The 26366-nt window shown below is 41.2% G+C and overlaps 1 protein-coding gene across 3 annotated transcripts in view; it reads left to right on the top strand.

The window, feature by feature from the left end:
* The window catches only part of SLC28A3 (solute carrier family 28 member 3), a 65614-nt gene extending 39809 nt beyond the window's left edge, over positions 1-25805 (top strand). The window contains exons 9-19 of one of the 3 annotated variants that reach the window (XR_010923751.1): positions 1211-1291; positions 7041-7121; positions 7892-8017; positions 9263-9393; positions 10316-10484; positions 12597-12794; positions 18234-18315; positions 19284-19382; positions 23098-23221; positions 24217-24664; positions 24820-24957. Coding sequence is in view for 2 of the 3 variants with exons in the window: in XM_067568441.1 (XP_067424542.1) it covers positions 1211-1291; positions 7041-7121; positions 7892-8017; positions 9263-9393; positions 10316-10484; positions 12597-12794; positions 18234-18315; positions 19284-19382; positions 23098-23221; positions 24820-24946 (1218 nt within the window). In the remaining variant the exon portion in view is untranslated. Of the gene's footprint in view, positions 1-1210; positions 1292-7040; positions 7122-7891; positions 8018-9262; positions 9394-10315; positions 10485-12596; positions 12795-18233; positions 18316-19283; positions 19383-23097; positions 23222-24216 lie in introns of all 3 variants that reach the window. The other 2 variants (XM_067568441.1, XM_067568442.1) reach the window with 2 other exon arrangements.
* The last annotated feature ends 561 nt before the right edge of the window (positions 25806-26366 follow it).

Here is a 26366-nt window from a genome sequence, read left to right as displayed (position 1 = left end):
ATGTCAGGTCAATATGGATCCAAATCACAACCTCTGATCCAAACCCTCTCAAACTTCTGGGAAATTTGGATCCAGATCTAGATCTGAACCTTTTGTCTGCTCCCTATTTCTATAAAAATCCAAACCAAAAAAATTTTCCCCCCACTCATACACACAGAACAAGGAAGTCAACATAGCTTTTGTATAGTAACATAATACCTTACCAATCCATTAGAATTTTTTGAGGGAGTCAACAAACATGGGGACAAAAGTGATTCAGTCAATATAGTGTACTTGGACTTTCAGAAAGCTTTTGACAAGATCCCTAACCAAAGGCTCTTGAGCATGCTAAGCAGTCTTGGAATAAGTGGAAAGGTCCTTTCATGGATCAGTAACAGCTTAAAATACAGGAAAAAGGATAGGAATAAATGGTCAACTTTTACAAAGGAGAGAGGTAAATTGCATGGTCCCAAGGATCTGTACTGGGAACCGTGCTGTTCAACATATTCATAAATGATCTGGAAGAGGGGATGAACAGTAAGGGTAGATCTTGTTGCCAGGGGATTTTGTGAAGTCCAAAAATATAACTGGGTTCAAAAAAGAATTAAATGACTCCATGGAAGATAGTTTGATCAACGGCTATTAGCTAAGATGGTCAGGGGTGCAACCCCATGCTCCAGGTATCCCTAAATCTCCGAGTTCCAGAAGCATCTGGTCTGATCCAGGTCTGGCCATTCTTATGTTTTCATATATTTAACAATAGGAAAGTTTGGTTCCAGATCTGAACTTTGCAGTGCAGGTCCACCAAAACCCAGATTTGAAACAACACACAAAGCTACAGAATTTAGATCCAGATATGGGCAGATGCTAATGTCCAGTAGGTATTTGAGTAGCTGAATACTGAGCTGTTTAAACATGGCTACAGCCAACCTGCAACATATTGTTGTGAAACAGTTTCAAAACTATCACAGTTTGATCTGGAAAGTTTCCAAATCCCTGAAAAGCAATTCATCCAAACTCAGTGCATCTACATGAAAAACAACTCTAGGAGTTCAAGGGTAAAACAATTTCTGAACTGAATAGTTGAGGTTAAATGATTGAGTTTGCCAGATCTTTAAAAGGTTTCAAAACCAGAATGTTTCTCAAAGACATTGGTCTTTTCTTTCAGAAATAGAGAAAAAGAAAAACTCTTCAAAATTTTAAATTACTTTATTTTGTGTTTTCAAATTAGGTCCTGCCAATAGTGGTTTTCTTCAGCACAGTGATGTCTATACTTTACCACACTGGATTCATGCAATGGCTCATTAAAAAGGTACCAATGTACTGAATTTGCTCAACAGCTTTTTATTTGAGATATTCAAGTATTACACGGCTGTAGCAACCATGTCAAATTGTGGCATTTAGCCATTGTCTCAGACAAGGGGCAGGATGATTTCACACACCCTTATGGGAAGTCCACAGTGGAAGTGTACCTCAGAGAGATACATTCTCTCCTATATAGCCTTGTGCATAAGGGGATTGCACAGACCTCCACATCCTTTGAGAGGCTGCAGTCTGCTCTACCCAGTAAGGCCAGCCTGCTCAGTGATGGGCATTAATCAGAATGAGGGATATTGAGGTCTAGTTCTTTATCTTTGATATTCAAGCTCTGATCCAAAGTCCATTGAAGTGAATGGATACATTCCTGTTGATTTCTGTGCGCTTTGGATTAGGTCATCATTCACTGATCTGTCAACTCAAACCAAACATCATCTTCAATATTTTGTAGCCATATCTCAAATGTTTACTAGCTAAATTCTGGAACTAAAGTTCAGTGAAGTCTCAGAAAATGAAAGACGTGTACTCAATCTCTTCAGATAAAGAAATAATTATCAGGCCTTCTTAGAAAGGGAAATAATCTACTAATGTCTTCATTAATATTACCAAAATAAGACTGGTGTTGCCCAGGTACTTGGAGTCAGTAAAACAGTAGGGATTGTTACTATTATTTATTTGTATAATGCCAAAAGTGTATTAGGCCCTTAGAAACAGGTATAAAGAAAATAAATCTCCAACAGCCAACTGTCACGTGACTTGTCTCTATATCTTATTCCTGATAAGAACATGAGATTTTTGTGAAATCTCAAATATTGAAACTTTGGTAGAAAATGTTTAACATTCAAATTAATCAAGAACATTTTTGGTAGCTCATTGTTAAAGAAATTAGTAAATTAAGAAATCTGTTTCTTAAGAGAAAATCCCTATTTGAAAGTGTTACCCTATAATGCTCTGGCACTGGTATCTTCTGAAAAAAAGTATTACCACTGACACTTTCCCATCCCACACCCTTTCTCATCTCAAATTAATAGCTGGTTGTCATCCCATTCATCACATGCAAAAACTTCTTAGTATCAAGTCCTCATCACATTACTAAATCACTACAAAGGTTAATTGTGACCAGATGTTTAACACAATTAATATTAACAACAAGGGGAAAGGATCCTGAGCCAAAAAAAGGAAAGTTAGATGTATTTAAGTCGGCAGGGCTTGATTAAATGCACCCTAGGGTACTTAAAGAACTAGCCAAAGCAATCTCTGAACCATTAATGATCATCTTCAAGAATTCATGGAGAAGGGGTGAGGTCCAAGAGGGCTGGAGAAGGACAAACATAGTACATATCTTCAAAAAGGTGAAAAAGGAGGACCCACATAATTATAATCCAGTCAGTCTAACTTAGATACCTAGAAAGATATTGGAACAAATTATTAATCAATCAGTTTGCTCAAATCTAGAGGATAATAAAGTGATAAATAATAATCAATGTGGATTTGCCGTGAACAAGTTGTGTCAAACCAATCTAATTTCCATTTATGACAGGGTAACAAGCCTAGCAGGTGGGAGAATACAGTAGAGGTGATATGTCTAGATTTTAGTAAGGTTTTGACACAGTCCCACATGACATTCTCATAAGTAAACTAGGGAAATAGGATCTAGATAAAATTACTGTGTACTAAAGGTACTATGGAGGTGGGCATATAGCTGGCTGAAAGACCATTCTCAAAGAGTGGTTCACCATCAATGGTGCACCGTGAAATTGTATCAAGTGGGGTCCTGCAGGGATCTATCGTGTGTCCTATATTATTCAATATTTTCATTAATTACTTGGATAATGGAGTGGAAAGAATGCCTATAAAATTTGCAGATGATACCATGCTGGAAGGGGTTACAAGAACTTTGGAGGACAGGATTAAAATTCAAAATGATCTTGATAAATTGGAGAATTTGTGTGAAATCAGTACAGCAAAATTTCATAAAAACAAGTACTAGGAAGGAAAGATCGAACACACAAATACAATATAGGGAATAACCACTTAGGTAGTAGTGTTGCAGAAAAGGATCTGGGGTTATAGTGGATCACAAACTGAACAGGAGTCAATGGTATGATGCTGTTGCAAAAAAGGCAAATGTCATTGTGGATTGTCACACAATCTGCTAACTGTGAGAGCACCTTCTCCTGGTCACTCTGTGGATTAGCTCCTTCCTGATCAAGGGCCTCCTTCTGCTGCTCACTGCACATTCTGCTGCTGCTCTCTCTCTCTCTGTTTGTCAGTACAACACAGGGTGCTCCCTCTGGCCAGGTCACTATGTGTATTTTCCCCTTCCATAATATCAAAGTCTTTCCTCAGCAGCAATCTCCTGCCCCATGGTGCCACTTCATCAGTGGCTGGCAGGGGAACCCAGGCCCACCCTCTACTCTGGGTTCCATTCAGGGACCCTCTAATTAGCAGACAAGGTCTGTCCCCTCCTGGACCTTACTGCCTTTTTCCCTGAGCCTCTCCTTACCTTCTGGCTCTCCCCATTTCTCTGGGGTTGCCAGCCTCACAATGCCCTCCTCCCAGAGAGTAACTGTAGGCTACCTATCTCTATAACAACCCACACCCAGGGAGTGATTGCAAGCCTACTTCCCTGCAGTCCTCCTCCTATCAGCTTCCTGTCTTTATAAACCCAGTCCAGCTTATTCCTCCTCACCTAGGCTCCCTCATTCAGTCAGGGGATTACTTAAACCACCTGATTCCCCTCAGCTGCGGCCTGTCTGGTTAATTGGCCCCTTCTTAACATATATTAATCCTTTCAGGGCAAGTGTGGGGTGAACATCCCATCACAGGGATTTATTAACAGGAATGTCATCTGTAAGACACAGGCGGGTGGGTAATTGTTCTACACTACTTGGGACTGGTTATGACTCAGCTGAAGTACTTTGTTCAGCTTTGGCATCACAGTTTAAGAAAGATGTGGACAAATGAGAGAATCCAGAGGAGTGCAACAAAAATGATAAAAGGTTTAGAAAACATGATCTATGAGGAAAAGTTAAAGAGCAGTTTTAACCTAAAGAAGAGAAAGCTGAGGGGTAACCTGTTAACAGTCTTCAAATTTGTTAAGGGCTGTTATAAAAAGGATGATGATCCATTTTTCTCTATGTCCACTGAAGGTACAACAAGAAGTAATCAGCTTAACTACTACAAGCTCAACTACTACAATTTAGGTTGGATATTAGGGAAAACTTTCTAACTATAAGGACAGTTAAGCTCTGGAACACGTTACATAGGGAGATTGTGGAATCCCTGTCATTGGAGGTTTATAAGAACAGGATGGACCAACACCTGTCAGGAATGGTTTAGGTTTACTTTTAGTCCTGTCTCAGTGCAGAGGGATTGGACTAGATGACCCCTTGAATTCCCTTCCAGCCCTACATTTCTATGATTCTAAATTTATCCCATTCTTCAAAAAAAAATCAGCATATGAGTTATTTATATCGGAGCCAGGTGACTGCAGGCTGGAACCTACTGGTCAATGTTACATGTCCACCTCTGTGCTAGAGTCACAGAGGATATGGGTCTATTACAGCTCCCAGCAATAGAACACACCTTTTTAGCGCAAACTGTAGACACTTACGTGTTTCGTTCTGTAGGTCAGAGTTTCTCAACCTGTGGTACCCCCAGGGGTAAGCGAGACACCGTCAGGGGTTAAAAAAGAGAGAAGGGAAGGTGGGCAGCAGCTGCCAACTTCTGGGGAAGCCTGGCGGCAGCAGCCCACTTCCCACCCAGGTCCAGCTCCTAGCTGGAAGATATGAAGTAGCCCCTGGCTTCTGGGGAAGGTGGGCGGCAGCCCCCCGGCTTCCCACCCAGACACAGCTCCCAGCTGGGAGGTGGGTGACAGGCACCACAGTCCCGGGAAGCTGGGCTGCAGCTACCCGCTTCCTGCCCTGTCACAGCTCCAAGCTGGGAGGCGGACAGCAGCCCCCAGCTTCTGGGGGAGGTGAGCAGCAGCTGCCTGCTTCCCGCTGGGTCCCAGCTCCCAGCTGGGAGGCAGGAGGCAGCTGCTACAGTCCTGGGAAGCCAGGCTGCAACCACCTGCTTCCCGCTCAGTCCCAGCTGAGAGGCAGGCAACAGCCACCGGCTTCTGGGGGAGGCAGGCAGCAGCCCCCTGCTTCCCAGCCAGTGCCAGCTGGGAGGCAGACGGCAGCTGCTGGCTTTTGGTGGAGGCAGGTGGCAGCCACCCACTTCCTGCCAGGTCCCAGCTCTGAGCTGGGAGGTGGGCAGCAGCCCCCCATTTCCCGCCTGGTTACAGCTCCCAGCTAGGAGGCAGGCAGCAGCCACTCACTTCTGGGGAAGGCGGGCAGCATCCCCCCGCTTCCTGCCACGTCCCAGCTTCCAGGTGGGACCCCAGTGGCAGCCTCCTGCATCTTGTCAGCTGGGCTCTCAGCTGGGTGGCAGTCACCCGCACCCCGGCTCCAAGCCAAGGAACAGCCTCCAGCACCCTGGCTTGAAGATGGGCAGTAGCTGCCTACCCACATCCCTGCGTCCCAGCCAGCGCAGAAGCCTCCTCTGCCCCAGTTTGGATTGGGTGGCAGTCGCCCACCTCCTGGGCTGGCAGCCAGGCAGCAGCCGCCTGCAACTTGCCCAGGTGGCAGCCCCCCTCCCTGGCTCAAGGTCCAGTGCCCAGAAAACTTGTCAATTTCACTGCTCTATGATAGCCCCAGATTTTACCAGTTTCCTCTTTTCCTGTCTCTCTCTCTCTCTCCCTCCTTCCCTGTCTCTCTCTCACCCCTTCCCCCTCTCAAATCTATGGCAAAAAATTTGGCACGGCGCTTTATATTCCCCAGCATTGGCATGCTGCTCAAAGCCTCGTAGCTTTGGCCAACATCACCTCTAGCCCAGGTACATACTTGAGTTGTGCACCCCAGTGTAAAGGTGGTAACCCTACCCACATTAGATATGACATCTGTCATATCACGGCCTTATATACTCAACCCTTCTTCCAACATATGGCTCACATTAGTCTGTAAATATAAAATCCTGTGAAAAATTGAGTGTTGGGGCACTTATTAAAATTTTCAGAAGTTTGGGGGTACTTGTTTCTTAGAAGGTTGAGAAACACTGCTGTAGGTCACTGGTTCAGACCCTGCTATTAGTCAACATGAAGACCATCACACAGACATTGTCTTGATTAGCCAATGAGCTCATCAGATAAAGAATAAGGTTGTCTTACAAAGTGATTGTTTAAGGCTTTATCTGAAGGCAGCCTAAAAATTCTCTCTTCCATTCACAGATTTAGTGTTTCAGCATCATAACCCCCAGACAGCAGCTGAGATCCTGTATTTTGAACTAGTCTGGACCATTTTTAGCCTTAATCTGAACTCACCTGTTCCAATGAAATGATAAGAGTCCATATATACGCTCTGGATTTGTAACTAATCAAGAAAGAGATGTCAAAATATTAACTTCAGTGATTAAATTTTAGCAAGTATGTTTCCAGGGCAATGGGAGCAGAGCCTGGAATCTTTCAGCATTAGCTAAGCAATTCTGCTATTGCAGTCCTCTACTGGATTATTTTAACATGATGCATTTCAAATTAATTTACTAAATCTTGAAGTTGCAGGTTAGAAAATCACTAACTCATTAAATATTGTAACTGTTTACTCAGCGCTCTTTACATTCACAGTATTAGTTAAATGGGTTGAAGAATACCTAGATAGACAAATGTATTCCCTTTTATTAATTTAATATTTATCATTTTGTAGGTTGGTTGGATAATGCAGGTTACCCTGGGGACATCTCCTGTTGAGTCCCTAGTAGCAGCTGGCAACATATTTGTGGGACAGGTGAGTTATAAAATAGAAAAATATGCTAGTACCCTTAGATCAGCCCCCTATTAGAAGACAGAAATCCTGGACAGTGGAAAGTGAAACATCACTATTTAATGAGCTTCTGTTTCCAATAAACACCCTTTGTGTGTGAACTTAGGACTCCAATGCACCAGGTCACGTGCTTGGTTTTTTGGACGTCAGAATTCCATCAGTTTATAAATCAGCCATGACACACAATAAGGTACATTCTGAATGTTATATTATGTTCACACATGCGCCTCTGTTATGAAGCTGGAGGACAGACCCCCTTAAGAGGACACTAGAGTAGTCTAAAAATAGAAAGCAAGAAAAAGAGAAAAAACTGAGAGAAAATGAAAATAGGATAAGAAGGGGAAAAGTGAACAGACAGAAAAGGGCAGTAGAGAGAATGGCAGAAAAATAAGACAAGGGGTCAATTGTGCGAGGACATGGCCCAAGGAAATACAAGGAACTGGGAGCTCCAGTAAAAAAATAGATTAGGAACCACTACACTAAAGGAACCAAGAAATGACCTTCAGCCAGGCCAGATGGGTGTCCAGCACACTTAACACTACCTGAAAAACAACACTTAGCCTTTAGAAAGCCCCATGCATATTGAGAGCACTCATCAGCACAAACATTAACTTTTAAACAACACCAAAGACACTGTGATTGGACTGTGTATACCATTAATTAATGAAATAACAGGTCACTGTATGAGGGTTTAGAAAGAAATTATTCATTTGACTGTTCCTTCTGACTTTCAGACAGAATCTCCTCTTCTGGTGAGGCCCTATTTACAGTATGTCACCAAGTCTGAACTTCATTCAATCATGACAGCAGGGTTCTCAACCATCGCGGGCAGTGTCTTAGGAGCATATATATCTTTTGGGGTAAGGTGGGAAAAATAAACATAAAAATATAGTGTGTGTTCAAATCCCCTTTAAATGTTGCACCTGTAGCAGTCCTAATCCCCTTCAGGGTATTATGGATTCAAATTCAAACAGCACTTTGAATCAGCGGTGTGTGTGAAGCGGAGATTCCTGACCAATAGTATCCATCAATATGTCAGAGATTTATATGTGTAATTCCAATTATTATACAAGGAATTACCTACATAAATCCTTCATATGTGTGTGGGAGACTAGATCCAGAGATTTGACCTTCAGTGCAGCATTCAGTAACAGGAATGTTTTTACAGGTAATACAGAGTTTCACCCAGCTCCAGGATCCTGGCAGTGACCTCAATCAGATATTTCAGAGATTTATTATTATTTAGTTACATTATGGTAGCATCTAAAGGTCTCATTCAGGATTGGGGGCCCTTTTTGCTAGGAAATCACATAATAAGACACACTCCCCAGCCCAAAGAGCTTACAGTCTAAACAGACAAGACAGACAGAGGGTAAGGAGAAGGGATACAACAAACAAGCAGAGTGATCAGGGTGACTGTGGAACTAACCTGATGTTTGCCAACCTTTTAAAAATATACAATGCAAGGGCAGGGAGAGTGTGAAAGGAATTGTTTAATTGGACCAAGGGAACAGGAAAAGGAAGGAAGGGGTGCAAGACACTGAGAGAGTGGAGGGAGGAAAAGATGCAGGGGGCTGGGTGGGAGATGATGGAAAGGATATAGGCAGGAGGAGGTCAGGCCAAACAATCAAGAAGGAAAAAATGTCCAGAGTTCCATCTGAGGCATGGAGTCTGCTGACATCACTGCTGTCCAGGAGCTTTGAGGCTACAGAATCTGGTTCTCATGCCCCCATTGCTGCTTTTGCCACAGCTTCTGCCAGTGGGAGTCACTGCTCCTGGAAGTTGGCTTCACTCGCAGAAGTGCTGCACTTCCTTTCCCTAGCCAACGTGGGTATATGGGGCTTGGCACCCTCGGGTGGGGGAGGGGGGTTGTCACTAGAGGTAAACCAGTGGCTTTCTCCGTACTGTTCACTATTTTGTATCCCATATCATAACTCTGCTTATTCTTCTTCCATATAAACAATGCTGGTTCTTTCAGTCTCTTGTAGGAAAAACCCCCCGGTCTCTAATGATTTTCATTGCCTTTCTCTGGAATTGTTTTCTGTTTCTATGTTCTGTTAAAGATGAATTGACCACAACTTATTTTCTGGCATCTGGAATTCCAGATTTCAGCTTCCCATTTACTAACTGCTTCTGTGATGTCAGCACCAGCATCACTGGCTATCTCCAAACTATTCTGGCCTGAGACTAAAATACCACAAGTAACTCTGAAGAGTGGTATAAAAATGGAGAAAGGGTAAGTAGATCGGTGCATAGAAACAGCAATGTAAATAGGTGCTCAGATATTATACTGATGAGAGCTGTACAATACCTTTGCACATACTACATTAATTACACACTAAGTACGTAGTTTCTGAACTCAGATGAAGAACAAACAGACCTAATTGTACAGCGGTGTAGCTGTCCCAATGGCATGTTCACAGAAATGGAACTGCAAATGTCCAAGGCAGATCTATGGAATGTTTTCTCATTTGGTTTGTGGTTGCCTTTGCTTTATTCAGAAGCACTTATTAAATGCCTGCAAGCAAGAGTGAAGGAGGCTGGATTATTTTACATACAAAAATCAGAGAATTCAGTGAATGTAATTTTTGATCGAGAAAGTCCCTGTGGAGGTGTGTAAAGAGGCAGAAAATGTAAAGAGCCTCACCTCAGCCACTTTCACCTCTGTGTAAGGCCTGACCGTAAACCCTGTGGTGGGCATAGTGCCCACACCTTCATCCCTGCCGGCACGAGCAGTGCAAGGCCCTGAGCCAAAGTCCACAGAAGTCAACAGAAAAACTGCCGCCACTGACTGCAATAGGCCTTGGATCAAGGCCTCACAGAGCCAGGGGCAAAATGAGGAGCATGTTCACTCTTTCCAAGGATGGCAGAGCTACGGCTCCAAGGGGCACTTCTTAGCATCCCCTGGGAGGAATTCGGAGTTTGTCAGAGTTTCTCCTTGTGGCCTTATTCACCAGGTGGCCCCTCTGCACCCCCCTCAGAACACCTGAGAGTACCCAGGGTAAAAAATGCACCATTGTACAGGTGGATGTCAAATGATTTCAATAGCTAAACTTTATAATCAACTAGAGTGTAACCTTTATTGTTTCTTGACTTGTCCATGAACTGGAAAATGTCTCTTTAGTTTTCAAATTCTCTTCTTGTTTTCCTTGGTGAAGAGACTCAAAAAACCTGCTGGAAGCTGCCAGTCAGGGTGCCTCTGCCTCCATCATTTTGGTGGCAACCATTGCTGTGAACCTGATCGCCTTCCTGGCTTTGCTGTCTTTCGTTGATTCAGCACTATCTTGGTTGGGGAACATGTTTAACTACCCACAGCTGAGCTTTGAGGTACTGTTCTCATACCTTTTCTTTTTCATGATTTGTCTTTCTTTACAGAAACACGCCAGTGATTTTTTTAATCAAACATTGGACATTTAAATATATATTTCCTTTAAAAAAAAAAAAAACTTTAAATCCTTGTATAACAAGATAGACCATGAAAAATACCTGTTAGCTCTACTCTCTGCCACAGCTACCGTCAATGAATAGAAAAAAAGCAGAACATTGGCTTTTGCTTCAGACCATTGCACTGAGGTCTTGTCTACACTACAAAGATAAGTCAACCTGTGTTAGGTCGACTTACAGTCACCACATTAATTACTGCAATGGCTGATGTCCACACGACCCTCCTTGGGCCGGTGGTGAGCGTCCTCACCAGGAGCACTTCCACCGACCTCAGAGGGGCAGTGTGGTGAGCTGAGAGCCCGGTCTCTCAGCTCTGCTGGCAGCTCCCTGCCAGAAGCCCAGCTGCCCCACAGGCTCCCGGCATGCTGCCTCCCCCACTCCCCGTACCCTGCTGGTAGCCAAAGAAAGCTGCCTGGGGCTTCTCCCCATTATGCTCCCAGCCAGGAGCTGGGGAAAGCCGCCCGGGGTTTCTCCCTGCTCCCCTTTCAGCGGGGAGCAGGGTCCAGCCACTCAGTTGGGCTCTAGCTACCCGGCTTTTTTGTCAATTTGACAAGAATGACAGTCAACAGCTGATGTAAGGAATACAGTGTCTACACTGACACTGTGTCGCCCTAACTACACCTCTCGTTGAGGTGGTTTTATTATGTCAGCATAGCAGGGGAGTTACATTGGTGGGAGGAGCATTTCAGTGAGTGCACCTCCACTGTTTTGTCGACAAAAGCTGACTTTTGTTGACAAAACTCTGTAGTGTAGAATGGCCCTCATCTTTTATCCTTAGCCTAGGCAAAGCTTATGAGGGTTATGTTACACTAGAAATGGTACAGCAGCATATTATAGCACAGCAGTGTAGACACATACTACAGTGATGGAAGCGGTTCTTCCATCACTTATAGTAAATCCACCTCTTTGAGAGATGGCAGCTAAATCAATGGAAGGATTCTTCTGTTGACCTAGCAGTGTCTATACTGGGGCTTAGTTCAGTTGAACTACATCACACAGGGTGTGCAATTTTTCACAGCGATGTAATTAAGGTGACCCAACTTTGCAATGTAGCCCCGCCCTTCTACAGGGAAAATGAGGAGTGTCAGAAACTGTTTTAATAGGCCTGGTATTGAACAGCCTTAGTTCCTAGTTTAGACAAAGTTGTATTTAAAAATATGTTAACAAAGTTGGTAGATTTTTAATTATAAGATGTATTGGTATCATTTTGCTGGGCTAAGCGGCTTTTAAACCAGACTGTCTCTGGCCTGGTCTACATGCAGTTTTTGTACAGGTATAGTTATTTTAGTTAGGGGTGTGATATTTTTTACCAAAATACTTGTAAGCCTAATGTGGACACAGTTGTACTGGTATAAAGGTGCCTTATATTGGTATAGCTTATTCCTCTTCCCATATAGGAATAAGCTATCCTGCTATAAACACTTTTATACCAATGCAAGGAGGGAGTATACCATTTAACTATACTAGTATAGCTAAACCTGTACAACTTTTATGTGTAGCCAAGCCCTTTGTCTACACTAAGTGATGGTCAACATGGTAATTAAAACATGTTAGTTAACATATTTTTAAACACTTGTTTTCTCAGTGTGGCTACACTAGATTATATCAGATGAGAAATTAGCCCTCCATCTCCCTTACCAATTCCCTGAACCACAACCCCCATTCCAGGCTACAATCCAACAAAGCTTTTAAGCATGTGTTTAACTTGAGACATAAAATTAAATTATATGCTTAAATACTTTGGACCCGAGCCTTAAATTGGTATTTTTATGATCACTCAGGTAGACCTTACCATTAAAAATCCCCAAATTATTAGAGAGAGAGTAGTAAGATGCCAAGGACTATTTTTATATACTTTTTACAATAAAAAATACGGAAGTTTATTTTAAAGAACTTAGCTGACACCTTCATTCTTTGATCAACATTTTCTCTGGTGATTAGCAAGTATTTCGGCTTCTACACCCGACCCTCCTCTCTGTCTTGTATATTTTGCAGATCATTTGCGCTTATGTCTTTATGCCATTTTCTTTTATGATGGGGGTAGACTGGGAAGACAGTTTTATTGTCGGTGGACTCCTAGGTTACAAGTCTTTCTTCAATGAATTTGTGGCTTACGAGCATCTTTCAACATTGATCCACATGCGGGAGAAAGGTGGGCCAGTGTACATTGATGGCGTGAAGCAATATATGACTGTGAGTAACATTTTATATTCTGCTAATTTATTGAGCCCAATTCTTACCTGATGGCACTCCACTGATATTAGTGGAGTCACAACAGAGATGAATGTAGCCCAGTAATTTGACATTTTCTCTTGTGTTACACCTCTTTTTATCTTTCCCCAACAGACCTAAGTTATTGAAGTTCATCCTTCTCCAGCCCCTGCATCTTGGGCTGTGAGCATGTCACATCTCAGGCCTGCTCAGTTCTAGGATTAAAGGACTCCAAGGAAAGGCCAGTGGGCTGCAGGAAGTGGAGTTAGAGACTAAAGCCTAGTCCCTATTGGGAATTTGGCCTGATCCATTACTGATTGACCAGCCACGAATGTAGCTGCACTAGTTCAAACCCCAAGCTCAGACAACAAAAATCACGATTTGTACCAGGAGGGCCTGCCTTGGTTTTGATTGGTGGAATCAGGGCAAATTGCCAAGGTAGACATGACCTAGTTGGGTGGCATTCTCCTTTCTCAGCAGAGCTGGTCAAACAAATTTAGACAACACTTTTTCCCATCAAAATTTTCCCAACAGAATTTCTGGTCAAAATGAGCGAGAGAAAGTGAGCCAGTGGCACCCCAGACTAGCCTGGTGATTAGGGAATTCACTGGGCACCCCAGTGGGAGACCCAGGTTCAGGAGCCTGCTCTGAATCAGGCAGGGCACTCTCATGTTTTTTCATGAAAAATTTCAAAAGTCTCATATTTGTCCTGTCTTGGAACAAAACCATATGATGAAGCCTCAAAATGATGTCACAAAACAGAATCCTTGTTTTCTGGCCGTCCCTCCTTATGAGCCAGTACTGAATCTGTGACCCAGTGTTGTGTCATGCTGCAAGTGCCCTCTCTTCGGATAAAATTTAAAACTGATGTCCTAACCATTTATGGTCATTAAAGATCCCGTGGAATATTTTCCAGTAGCAGATGTTTTAACCCAGATATCCAGGCCAAGAGTAGTATGTGGCACTAAATCTCTGGGTGAACCAGAACTTTGAAGGATGGATTCTGTTGGCTACCTGGTCACATCTTTTGTTATTAATCTCTGTGGCACAGAAGATCTACTTTCACTGTTATTGGTATGGACAGGAAGCCAAAATAACTCTCCTTTTTAAAGAGCTTGGGACCCTCACATGAGAAAATAATAATCATGCACAGCGCTCATATAAGAATTCGCATCCGTAGGTTTCAAAGAGCTTTGCAAAGTATTATTATCCCCCTCAATGAAGATAGATTTGAATAAAATAAGTATCACCCTCATTTTACAGATACAGAAACTGATACACATGGGAGGTTAAGTGATTTGCCCAAGGTCACAGAGGGAATGAATGGCAGAGCCAGGAATTAGTGATGCATATGCATTGAGAGGGACATGGCCCCTTCATGCTCCTCAGACTTTGCACCTATGCTGTGGTGCAAAGGATTATTATAATTATTGCAGGAGTTTGACATTGCCAGTAGCAATTTTAAGTGTGACAGGATGGCATGGACATAAGGATATTTGGGTTTTCAGTTTTAACTTCTATTCAATCTCAGATCCCTCTAATATATCTAGATACAGATCTGTGCTCAGAGAGAGAGAAAAAGAGAGCACTCTGCTGTATCCACCCCCACAGCCTATAACAATAAGGCTTCCTGTTTTTCAAAGCTAGGAGAGTACAGGTGAAGGCAGGGGAATCACAGGAAACAAAGCCGTTTCTAGGGAAAGCAGATAGAATGAGTACTTGACAAGCATTCGCCTGCATATGTGCAGCATGACTGCAAATATCTACAAATTGGTTCTCAGAAAACAGGAGCGGGAACAAAGGAGCCTCTAATCAACAGGAAACCTATGAGAGCTCTCAGCAGACTTCAGTGTGGGCTTAAAATGCAGTTTATGGGGAAAGGGGATACAGGGAGCAAAGCTTTCCATGTTCCCTGCTTTCCCATACCTTTGAACTAGGTTGACTTCTTCAAGGACTCTAGCCTTGTTTCACTGTAGGGAAGTTATCATCTATCCTGCAAGTGGCTCTTCTCAATGGAAAGTCCATTGGGGAAAGAGGTTGTGAGCCTGTGGAGATGGAAAGGAATACAAATTGCTTTCCGCTCTGAGGCCCATAGAGAGCAAGTGTTGCCCCAAAAAAAGATGGCATTGGCCAGGGAGTACGTATGGACAAGGGCAGCCAGAGGTTGCTGTGGCGCCCCAATCACAATTTAAATGAGCTCCTTTCCTCTGAAGGGAGCATTCAGCAAGTACCACCACCTGTCCTACCTCACAGTGAATACCTCCTAGGGTGCCGCATTTCCAGCTTGTGCAGGGGCCCTAAACCAGATTGGATAAATAAAAGGATTTTCAATCCTAATCCAGACAACCCCTTTTAATCTGTTTATATTATTGTAAAGAATCACAGAAGTACAAACTGAAGTTTGCAGGAAATAAAAATAGTGTGTAATCAAATCTAATTTCCCATACTGTATGCTGCAGCTATAGCATAAAGACTTCACATACAGTACAGAAGATGAGAGAAGTTACATGATGTAAATAGTGGCTGTTCCTGGGTAATAATAGTAAAATTACCTGGGAGGTTGGGGGGAACAGCTCCTGAGAAAGTGTTTCTCTGTAGTGTCTGAAGCTGAGGGCACTATGAACAATTCAGGAAATTGCATTTGCCCAAAGATCTCTTCATTTTTATTGTTTTTGCCCTCATCGAGACTGAGAACCCAGAATTTTTATTAAAAATTATATTAGTTATTTATAAAATATACTTTAAAAATGATAGGAATTCCACTGTCTGTGCTCAGTTTACCTGTTGGGCAGACTGAGCACTCAGACAGCTGCTGAATGTGTACAATTCCCTACTAACCCAGGGAGCAAGGGACCTGGCATAGAAGCAGAACTTGAGGCTCCTGCATAACAATACAGAGCTAGCCTGACTGGCTAGCAATGCTGGCTTGTCTACCTTTGACTCACTAATACTAAAGAATAGCAGCAATACTATCTGCTAATAAAATATGGGCTACAGTTTGCTCTGAATTCCAAGGGTCTGTTTCCAGTGGGGTCCTGCATGGGTTGGTTATTGGCCTTATGCTATTTAACCTCTTTATCAATGACCTGAAAGAAAACATGAAATCATCAGTGATAAAGTTTGCAGATGGCACAAAGATTGGGGGGGTGATCAATAACAAAGAGAACAGGTCACTGATTCAGAGCAATCCAGGTCACTTGGTAAACTGGCCACAAGCAAATGCTGTGTGTTTGAACACAGCTAAATGTAAATGTATACATCTGGGAGCAAAGAATGTAGCCATATTTACACAGTGCAGGACTCTATCCTGGGAAGCAGTGACTCTGAAAAAGATTTGGCTATGGTGGTGGATAATCAGCTGACCTTGAGCTCCCAGCGTGATGCTGTGGCCAAAAGAGTTAATGCAGTCCTGGGGTGCGTAAACAAGGGAATCTCAAAAGGAACAGAGAGGTTATTTCACCTCTGTATTTGGCATTGGTGTGACCACTGCTGGAACATTGTGTCCAGTTCTGGTGCCCATAATTCAAGAAGGATGAATTGGAGAGAGCTGAAAGAAGAGCCACAAGAATGATTAACAGAATAGAAAATGTAGTGAAAGACGCAAGTAGCTCAATCTGTTTAGTTTAACAAAAAGAAGATTAAAGGGTGACTTGATCACAGTCTATAAGTATTTACACAGGGAACAAATATTTAATAATGGGCTCTTCAGTCTGGCAGAGAGAGGTATAACACGATCCGATGGCTGGAAGTTGAAGTTAGACAAATTCAAACTGGAAATAATTTTAACGGTGAGAGTAATTAGCCATTGGAACAACTTACCAAGGGTTGTGGTAAGATTCTCCATCACTGACAATTTTAAAGTCAAGATCAGATGTTTTTCTAACAGATCTGCTGTAGCTCAAGCAGGAATTATTTTGGGTAAATTCTATGCCCTGTATTCTACAGAGGTCAGACGAGATAATCGCGCAATGGTCGCTTCTGGCCTTAGAATCTATGAATTACTGGAATTCAGTTCAATGAGACATTGAATAAACAATAAACAATAATAATACTTAGGATTTTATATAGTGCTTCAATGATCTTAACAGCCATCAGCTGATAAATCGTCACAGAACTGCTGGAGGTATGTGAGTATCCAAATTTCTAGATGAGCTAATAGAGGGAGAAAGAAATTAAGTGATTTGCCCACAGAATGAGTTAGTGGCAGAGTAGGACTGAAAGAATTCAGGAGCTTGGTCCTCTCAGACTTGTGTTTAATCCTCTAGACAAAGGTTCCATTTTCATCACTTACTTGTTATGTGAGTCAGCAGTGGACAAGAAAAGCCCACAACACAGCTCTGTATTATTTCAAGAATATAAGAACAGCCATACTGGGTCAGACCAATGCTCCTCCTAGTCCAGTATCCTGTCTTCCGACAGTGCCAATGTCAGATGCCTCAGAGGGATTGCACACAACAGAGCAATCATCAAGTGATCCATCCCCTGTTGGCCAATCCCAGCTGCTGCCATCAGACACTTAGGGACACCTAGAACCAGGGAGTTGTATCCCTGACCATCTTGGCTAATAGCCATTGATGGACCTATCATCCATGAACTTATCTAATTCTTTTTTAAACCCAGTTCTACTTTCGGCCTTCACAATATCTCCTGGCAATGAGTTCCACAGGTTGACTGTGCATTGTGTGAAGTACTTCCTTTTATTGTTTTAAACCTGTTGCCTATTAATTTCATTGGGTGAACTCTGGTTCTTGTGTTATATGAAGGGGTAAATGAAACTTCCCCACTCACTTTCTCCATGCCATTCATGATTTTATAGCTCTCTATCATATCCTCTCTTAGTCGTCTCTTTTCCAAGCTAAACAGTCCCAGTCTTTTTAATCTCTCCTCATATGGTAGCTATTCCAGCTCCCTAATCATTTTGTTGCCTTTCTCTGTACCTTTCCCAATTCTAATATATATATTTTTGAGATGGGGGTGACCAGAACTGCATGCAGCATTCAAGGTGTGGGTGTACCATAGCTTTATATAGCATCATTCTGATATTTTCTGTCTTATTATCTACTCTTTTCCTAAGAGTTCCTAACATTCTGTTAGCTTTTTTTGACTGCCACTCCACATTGACCAGATGTTTTCAGAGAACTATCCACAATGACTCCAAGATCTCTTTCTTGAGTGGTAACAGTTAATTTGACCTGATCATTTTGTATGTATAGTTGGGATTGTGTTTTCCAATCGACATTACTTTGCATTTATCAGCATTGAATTTAATTTGCTATTTTGTTGCCCAGTCACCCAGTTTACTGAGAACCCTCTGTAACTCTTCACAGTCTGCTTTGAATTTAACTATCTTGAGTAATTTTGTATCATCTGCCAACCTTCAAACAACTGAATAATTCATTTTCTGTCTGTTTGTTTTTTTAGATCCGTTCTGAAACCATTGCCACCTACGCCCTCTGTGGATTTGCAAATTTTGGCTCTCTGGGAATGGTGATAGGAGGACTCAGTAAGAACAATATGTATTTCTCATTTTGAGAATGTTTTTTTGCGAGTATAATCCAAAAAAATCCCATTTTATGGGATACATTCTGGATGAACCTCAACACATCACGAAGGCACTGATCGGGAGCTGCATTAGGGCTGCTTTTGCCTCTCCCCCAATGTAAAGCTGCCCTAAATCTGAATAGAGAGTTCCCCTTGTGTAGTGGGCTCTTTGGTGGAGGGAGGTCAACCTGATGTGGCAGTTCCTATGCTCCACCCATGTGGCTGATGCATGGAGTGCGGCGAAGGCTTTCCTACACCCTGGCAGTCCTCTGCCACGTACCGTTCCTTCTTGGCCATTGACAGCCAGTGCTACAGAGCAGCCTTCAGGCTTTGAACACAATAAACCATTTCACTAGATTCATGGTATTCCTGCTGATATGTTTGAAAACATTTGTTTTGTTTCCTGTAAGAATGCCACATAAGTGAATTGGTTTATAAACTACTTGCAACTTCCCTGTTCTTTAGGGGTATAAAAAAAATGAACTTTAAAAAACAGAATGCATTTTTTAAAATAATCTTACCTATAGGCTGGCTCCAATAGGGTTCTGTAACAGCTCTGCTGTCAGAAAATGGTGCATGCTGGGCAACACAGATGAACAGGAATCAATGGATGTGACAGTCTGATACAAAGGGGGGAAAGTGATTTGACTAGTTGGTAGTGAAAATGCCTATTAGCCAGCTTGGGTAGGGGCTTCAGCACATGTTGTTCCATCCACAAGTGAATGGAAATTATGTTTTTTATTTGCAGCTCACCTTTTAGCAGATAAAAAAACATGTATGTACTTTGCGTTTTCACACCCCGCTGAGAATATCAGATTTACTTCATTGGCCCCTATTTGTCAGTACCATCATTTCCTATTTGCTTTTCTAGAGTATATGCTTCATAGGAATTTCATCTTCTTTATTTTATTTTTCCAATTTTCTTTCCAGCATCTATGGCTCCTTCCAAAAAAAGAGACATTGCGGATAGTGCCTTTAGGGCAATGATTGCTGGTACTGTCGCCTGCTTCATGACAGCTTGTATTGCAGGTACAGTGTATAAATTTGTAATATCTCTAAATAACCACGAGGTGTCAGTGTGTTAGTACACTAATTTTATAACTAGGTAGTTCATGTTACCTATCTGAAGGTATTCCTGGCTTTGAGAGGGTTAAAAGTTGTTAGTAAGGAAGAACTCCTGGAATTTGGGATATAAAAAGACTTTTTCTAGTTTTTCTTTTACATTTAATTTATCAATTTTAAAATATGTTAGTCAACATATAATTACTAGTTACAGATGAGGAAAGGCTAATTACCAGTTACAGATGAGTTATAGGCCCTCCCCCATGCCTCTGTCCTGGTATAACATAGAACTAGAAGGCAAAGAAGAAGTATAAGAGGAGGAGGGGTGGGAGAAATAAAGCACTTTTCTTTTTTAATGGGTCTGATTCCATTCTCGGAGTGGGGTAAATCAGGAGTCAAGGCAGTAAAGTCAGTGAAGTTACTCCAGTTTAAGTGAGATCAGAAACTAGCCCTTTATTGTCAAATTCCCATCGAAATGTGGGTAATTATATAAAGTCTCAAGTTGAGCCATGAGTTACAAAAAAATTACTATCTCAGAAAGGAAATGAAAAGAGGATGTAATATTCATAGAATCATAGAATCATAAGACTGGAAGGGACCTTGCAAGATCATCTAGTCCAGTCCCCTGCACTTATGGCAGGTCCAACATTATCTAGACCATCCCTGACAGGTGTTCGTCTAACCTGCTCTTAAAAATCTCCAATGATGGAGATTCCACACCTTCTCTAGGCAATTTATTACAGTGCTTAACTACTCTGACAGGAAGTTTTTCCTAATGTCCAACCTAAACCACTGTTGCTGCAATTTAAGCCCATTGCTTCTTTTCCTATCCTCAAAGGTCAAGGAGAATAATTTTTCTCCCTCCTCCTTGTAACAACCTTTTATGTACTTGAAAACTGTTATAATACCCCCTTCAGTCCCCCTTTCTCCAGACTAAACAAGTCCAATTTTTTCAATCTTCCCTCATAGATTATGTTTTCTAGACCTTTAATAATTTTTGTTGCTCTTCTCTGCATTTTCCCCAATTTGTCCACATCATTCCTGAAATGTGGTGCCCAGAACTGGAGACAATACTCCAGTTGAGTCCTAATCAGCACAGAGTAGAGCAGGAGAATTACTTCTCTTGTCTTGCTTACAACACTCTTGCTAATAGATCCCAGAATGATGTTTGCTTTTTTTGCAACAGTGTTACACTGTTGACTCATATTTAGCTTGTGATCCACTCTGACCCTCAGATCCCTTTCTGCAGTACTCTTTCCTAGGGAGTCATTTCCCATTTTGGATGTGTGCAGCTGATTGTTCCTTCCTAAGTGGAGTACGTCACATTTGTCCTTATTGAATTTCATCCTATTTACTTCAGACCATTTCTCCAGTTTGTCCAGATCATTTTGAATTTTAATCCTATCCTCCAAAGCACTTGCACCCCTCTCATGGTATCATCCCCAAACTTTATAAGTGTATTTTTTATGCCATAATCTAAATCATCCATGATTTATTAGGAATCATACCATTGAAGGATTCATTAGCCAGTTAGTGAAGGATTTCCAAAAAAAGCAGCCATGATTAAATTGTGCAATAGTTTTTCCCTAAAATCTAACTATCCCTCTTGCAGTTTCCTTTTTAAGCATGTAATATCCAGAACTGTCATTATCAAAATCAAAGAATTCATAGTTCTTTAGTTTAGACATGATCTTGGTGCATAAATAGCACAGCCTGATCAAGTCACATATCAGGAAAGTGCACTTTTAAGGATAGCAGCTTTTTTCACTATGGGCCTATGGAACTCTTTCCATTTTTTGGAAGCTATGAAGCTAGTATCCTTGACATTACATGAGTTCCACAGTTCTCTGAGTTTTTGACAGGTGACAACTTTACCTGGCATGAGAAAACTGAGGCATCAGAAAATCTTAGCAAATAGTGTAATTTGAAGGTCCTGGGTTGACTGAGAACTCAGAACATCCATAGGCAAATCTTCTGTATACACTAAAATCTATCATGCAAAGAAAATTGTATTCCACCCACTCCTGCCATAATTAATGCTTTTCTTGTGCCTCGAATGGATTCTGAGGTCCCAGTAATTTCTGCTAACCCACTTGCTGAGAATATATAGACATGGGACCAAATTCTGCAACACCGCAGACATTAATTAGCTTGATTCTCCTTGTACCATTTTATACTTTATATTTTGGAAAATGCTTAGCAAAACTTAAAATTCATGTCAAAGCTACCAAAACAATGGGCCTGATTCTCCACTTAGTTACACTGATGTAAATCAGGAATGACTCTATTTTAGTCAATGAAGTCACACTGACATGAAACCAAGATGAGGGGAGATTTAGGGTAAAATTTCAGAAGTCCTTAAGTGTCTTATGTTCTGACATCCCATGTTCAGAAGTGTCTTAGGCGCTTAGGGCAAATTTTCAAAGGTATTTAGGTGCCTAAAGATGCAGATAGCCACCTAGTGGGATTTTCAAAAGTGCCTAAGCAGGTTAACTACCTAAATACTTTTGAAAATTTGACCCTTAGGAGCAGAAATCCCATTAGGTTCCTAAGTCACTTAGACATTTTCAGATATTTTACCCATTGGCACAATCTCCCTGTGAATTCATGGGCCACTGACTGCCATGCTCAAACTCCAAACACTGTTGCTCTCTCAGAGGCGACGTCTACACTTGGAGCTGTGGGTGTGATTCCCAATCCACGTAGATATACTTGCGCTAGCTCTCTTCAACCTAGTGCACTAATAATAGTAGTGTAGCCGGGGTAGTCCAGGCAGCCCCTGCCGCTACTCTCCACTATCCATGCTAGCCCAGCTACTCTACCATTTGTAGTGCATTAGCTTAATGAGAGCTGGCATGAGCATGCCTACGCAAGTTGGGAATCACACCCATAGCTCCAAGTGCAGATATACCGATAAGGACTGATATTGCCATCACTAAAAAGGTTTTCCCTTACTGGCTGGCAGGAGATAAACCCTTGAAATGTCAACTGATACGTAATAACTTATTTGAAAAATGACATCAGTCAGCGCCTAGCAAGAAGCATGAGGAAAGCAGACAGCAGTCCCTTAATGTTTAAAGTCAGAGGGTAGGCAGCCTTATTTCAGAACTGAAACAAAGGATTTGATGTGGTTGAAATGAGTGAACTTCACCGAGATCTCACGTCTCCTGTCTCAGCTGTGTTATGAGTCATATGATACAAATGGGAGAAACTGTACGTGTTGTCACTCTTCTCTGAGTTCAGTGCAGTATCTTAGGCCATGTATTCTGTAGGAATAGGATGACCAGATAGCAAGTGTGAAAAATTGGGACAGGGTGTGGGGGTAATAGGTGCCTATAGAAGAAAAAGCCCTGAATATCGGGACTTTCCCGATAAAATTGGGACATCTAGTTGCCCTATTTAGGAAAAAAAGCATGTTCTTACCTTGCATTAGCTAATGTGTGGTAACTACCATGAGGTAAAATGCTAAAGCAGACAAGGCAGTTTGTAGTTTCATATGAGTTAATCTTGACCTTCCAGTTCCTATTTAACCTGCAATTTGCCTTGTCTTCACTAGGATTTTACCTCGTGTTAGTTATCATGTTAGCTAACGTGAGGTAAGAATATCTTTTTTTCTAGTGAAACACACATGTAGAGATTTCTATTACTCAAGGAAACTGACGCTACTGTATTTAATATACAGGAATATTATCTGTACCAGTTGTGGAGGTTCCATGCTACAATTTATTAGGGGATTCCTTCAACGCAACAAATTTGCCAAGCAACACCACAGAAATATTTGGATGCTGCCAAGATCTCTTTAACAGGTACTGAGGAGTGCTTCATTCTCTCTCACAGTCATTCTATGAAGTCAGATATACCCAAGGGCTGCTGTATTTTCACAGCAATCTTTAGGAAATCATGGTAAATAAAGACACAAGTAATGGAAATATATGGAAAAAATATCAATGTCCACAGGCAATGCTTTGAAGCCAAAATAATATTTTCCACTGTAAATAACAAGAATAATACACATGGTGTCACAAAAGTATGGAATATAAGAGTTACATGGAACCTGTTCACTCACTTTGGCTCTTTAGCTTTGCATCTGGATATCCAACAGCCATGTCTGGTTCTGTTTCCAGCCCATGGCTGCAGGTGATTTTGCACTCCTTAAAGAAATTGTTACTTTAACCATGTTTGTTTTGCTTATGGATTTGCATTTCCTGTCTATCAAATATCAACTACAGATGGGACAGCTGAGAAGTTCAGAACAAAACCTGAAACTCCCTGAAATTCAAGTGACTTTTAGATCTGGGACTCCCATTTTTGGCTGTCACATTTTTGATCCAGAAGCAAATGTCCCAAAGTCTGAGTATTGTTGGACCCAGTGTTATGATTAGGACTCATCTCTAAAACTACTAAAACTTTAAGTATTTCACTAGCACAATATGTGACCATAACCACATATGTGAGATAGACCAGGTCCTTTTCCTCCAACAGTCTGAATGTCTGATTAAAAAAAAGAACATCTTTAATTTAGAAAATATTGCATATATTGAACCAAAACAGATCTTAAGGTAAATGGTATATTTTTATAACTTGACATAAAAAATTTAGCAGGACAAAGTAAATAGAGATATTAAATAAATAACAACTATATTAAACCAAGTTTAGATTGTGACATGAAGCAACAAAGGTCTGTGTTTTCTGAGTTATGACAGGCATATCTTTAATTCACCCTAATATGCCTTCATTTCACTTCCACAACAAATCTATTATCTATTAGGGAGAGAGGGTCTGATTCTTCTTTCTCTTACAGAAAAATGGTTCTATGATTTATCCTAAAGGCTGTCTCAGGTATCACTGCATTTATACATGGGCTACCTCCTCCTCCACCAGAGAAACCTGGAGTGGACGATGAAGGGGACAGAAAACTCCATACAGTTCTTTGTTTTTCATTTGTGTAAGAACAAGAAGAATCAAAGCAAAATGCACAGTTCTGCTGTGGGTCCTCACTCATTGGCATTTTCCCTTCACTCCAAGCAGTGTTCATCAAACTAAATGTTCATTTCACTGGATTCTTTCTTCCTGGTAAACACAGAGCAAGTTCTACTCAGTTTAGTGATATTGAACAAACAGTTTGAAGATAAAAAAATAAAATCTGATTGAAAAAATGAAACACTGGAATGTTTCAGATGTCCCAGAAGAATTTCCTGGGGCACAGGACTTCATATGGAAAACCAGAACTGCCCCAATAAAACCAGGAGGTATGGTCCTTTTAGCATTGCAGGGTCTTAGAACTGTCTATTTTAAGTCCCATTTCAAGTATGATAACAACATTCTAAAGTCCCCTGTTCAATATATATATATATATATTGTGAAAATAGACCTGACTTCCTTTCTTTTCCCCCCTCCTTCCCAGCACCAGTGCAAACAGTTCCCAAGAAATCTTCTTAGGAGGAAACTACAGCCTAAACTCCTTGAGAGGATGTTGCCAAATACTGGAATCTCCCACTTTTAATTGCAGTTGGACCACTTCTTTATTTTGAACTGGGACTAGTAATAATTGAGAAGCTGGAATAGAGTCTCATCTCTTTGTTGGAAAGAAATGAAGAGTGGAGAAATCTTTTTCTGCTTAAGCGATGTGCAAGAAGTTTGAGCCTTATTTTTCTTTCACACCAGTACAACTCCTTTGAATGGAATTACTCTAGGGTAAGTAAAAAGACAATCAAGACCCTCTTTCTGCAGATCAGTTCTCCAGTCATGAAATCAGCCTGGAAGAGAATGTGAGAACTACCATCATGGGCCTAGCTGCTGGGCCTGATTCACCTCTCTCTTGCACCAGTATAAATCAGGGTAACTAACTCCACTGAATTTGATGGAGTCTGCCTAGTGTAAAACTGCTGTGAGGGGAGAATTGGGCCCAGTGCATTGGTAGCTGTTCAATTTTGCTTCAGAACTTTCCCTTGTGTTCAAAATTGTCATCTACTGCCGTTGGTATTTCTTCTTTTTATAATATAGAGTCTAAAGTTTTTTCTGCACTAAGACAAACAGCCTTGTTTGCTGTCTGAAATCTCTGTAGCTGGTCTCTTCGTGCTTTTGCAGAAAGATGGTAACTATATGATTGGAAAGGTCCAGTTATGAATTCATTTCCAAATCAGATGAGATTCCAGGCAAAATTCATTGTGTTATCACTACTGGTTCCTTTGTTTTGCAATTTTGGGGTCTGATTCCGGTACCACTTACAGTAGACTAAATCAGGAGTAAGTCCTTTGAAATCAATGGAGTTACATAGATGTAAATCCTGTGTGAATGATACCAGAATCAGGTCTCTGCTCTTTAGGGCACTGACATGGGGAGAACATCTGTGAGTCTTGAACGTTGGAGTAAACTATGAAAAAAAAATAATCTATCAGCATTATGAAAATCCTTCTTTTGGGAGAACTAGCTCATTTTATTTGTCATCCAGCTGTATATATTTTATAAAAATGTGTTAATAAGATTAAATTGACAGAGCAAACCAAAATATTTTGTGCCTTTTCATAATAAAGCTCTTGTATATTTCAGAGATCTGATTTTTTTTTACTTATTTAGAGAAAATGTGATGATCAGCCTATGTCAAGAATTTTGTTTAAAAAAATGAAGAATATATGTGTCATGATTTAGGCTTTATTCTTTTCAGATGATCAGTTACACCAAGATCTTTTGAGCCTGAAAATATTTCCACAGTACAAGCCTATGTTAATATCAAAGATGTTACTACAAAGCTAAAATGAAGAATGTAAATATAAAAATCTGAGGAAATTATTGGTTGAGGGTCCTTCACCAACCTTAGCACATACAAGTATGGGATAAGTGAACCAGTCCTATCAAAATAAGAACTAACAAACCCTTCACTTTTCCACGTAAACATCTGAGAACCTGTTTTTGGCAATCCTGGTTGATTCACTAAATTCTTATCTTTACATG

The sequence above is a fragment of the Emydura macquarii genome, unplaced genomic scaffold (assembly GCF_026122565.2).
Source record: "Emydura macquarii macquarii isolate MOO-44397 ecotype Brisbane River unplaced genomic scaffold, CSIRO-AGI_Emac_v2 contig_2897, whole genome shotgun sequence".
Classification (NCBI taxonomy): domain Eukaryota; kingdom Metazoa; phylum Chordata; order Testudines; family Chelidae; genus Emydura; species Emydura macquarii.
This window is presented reverse-complemented; position numbering and strand designations above follow the sequence as displayed.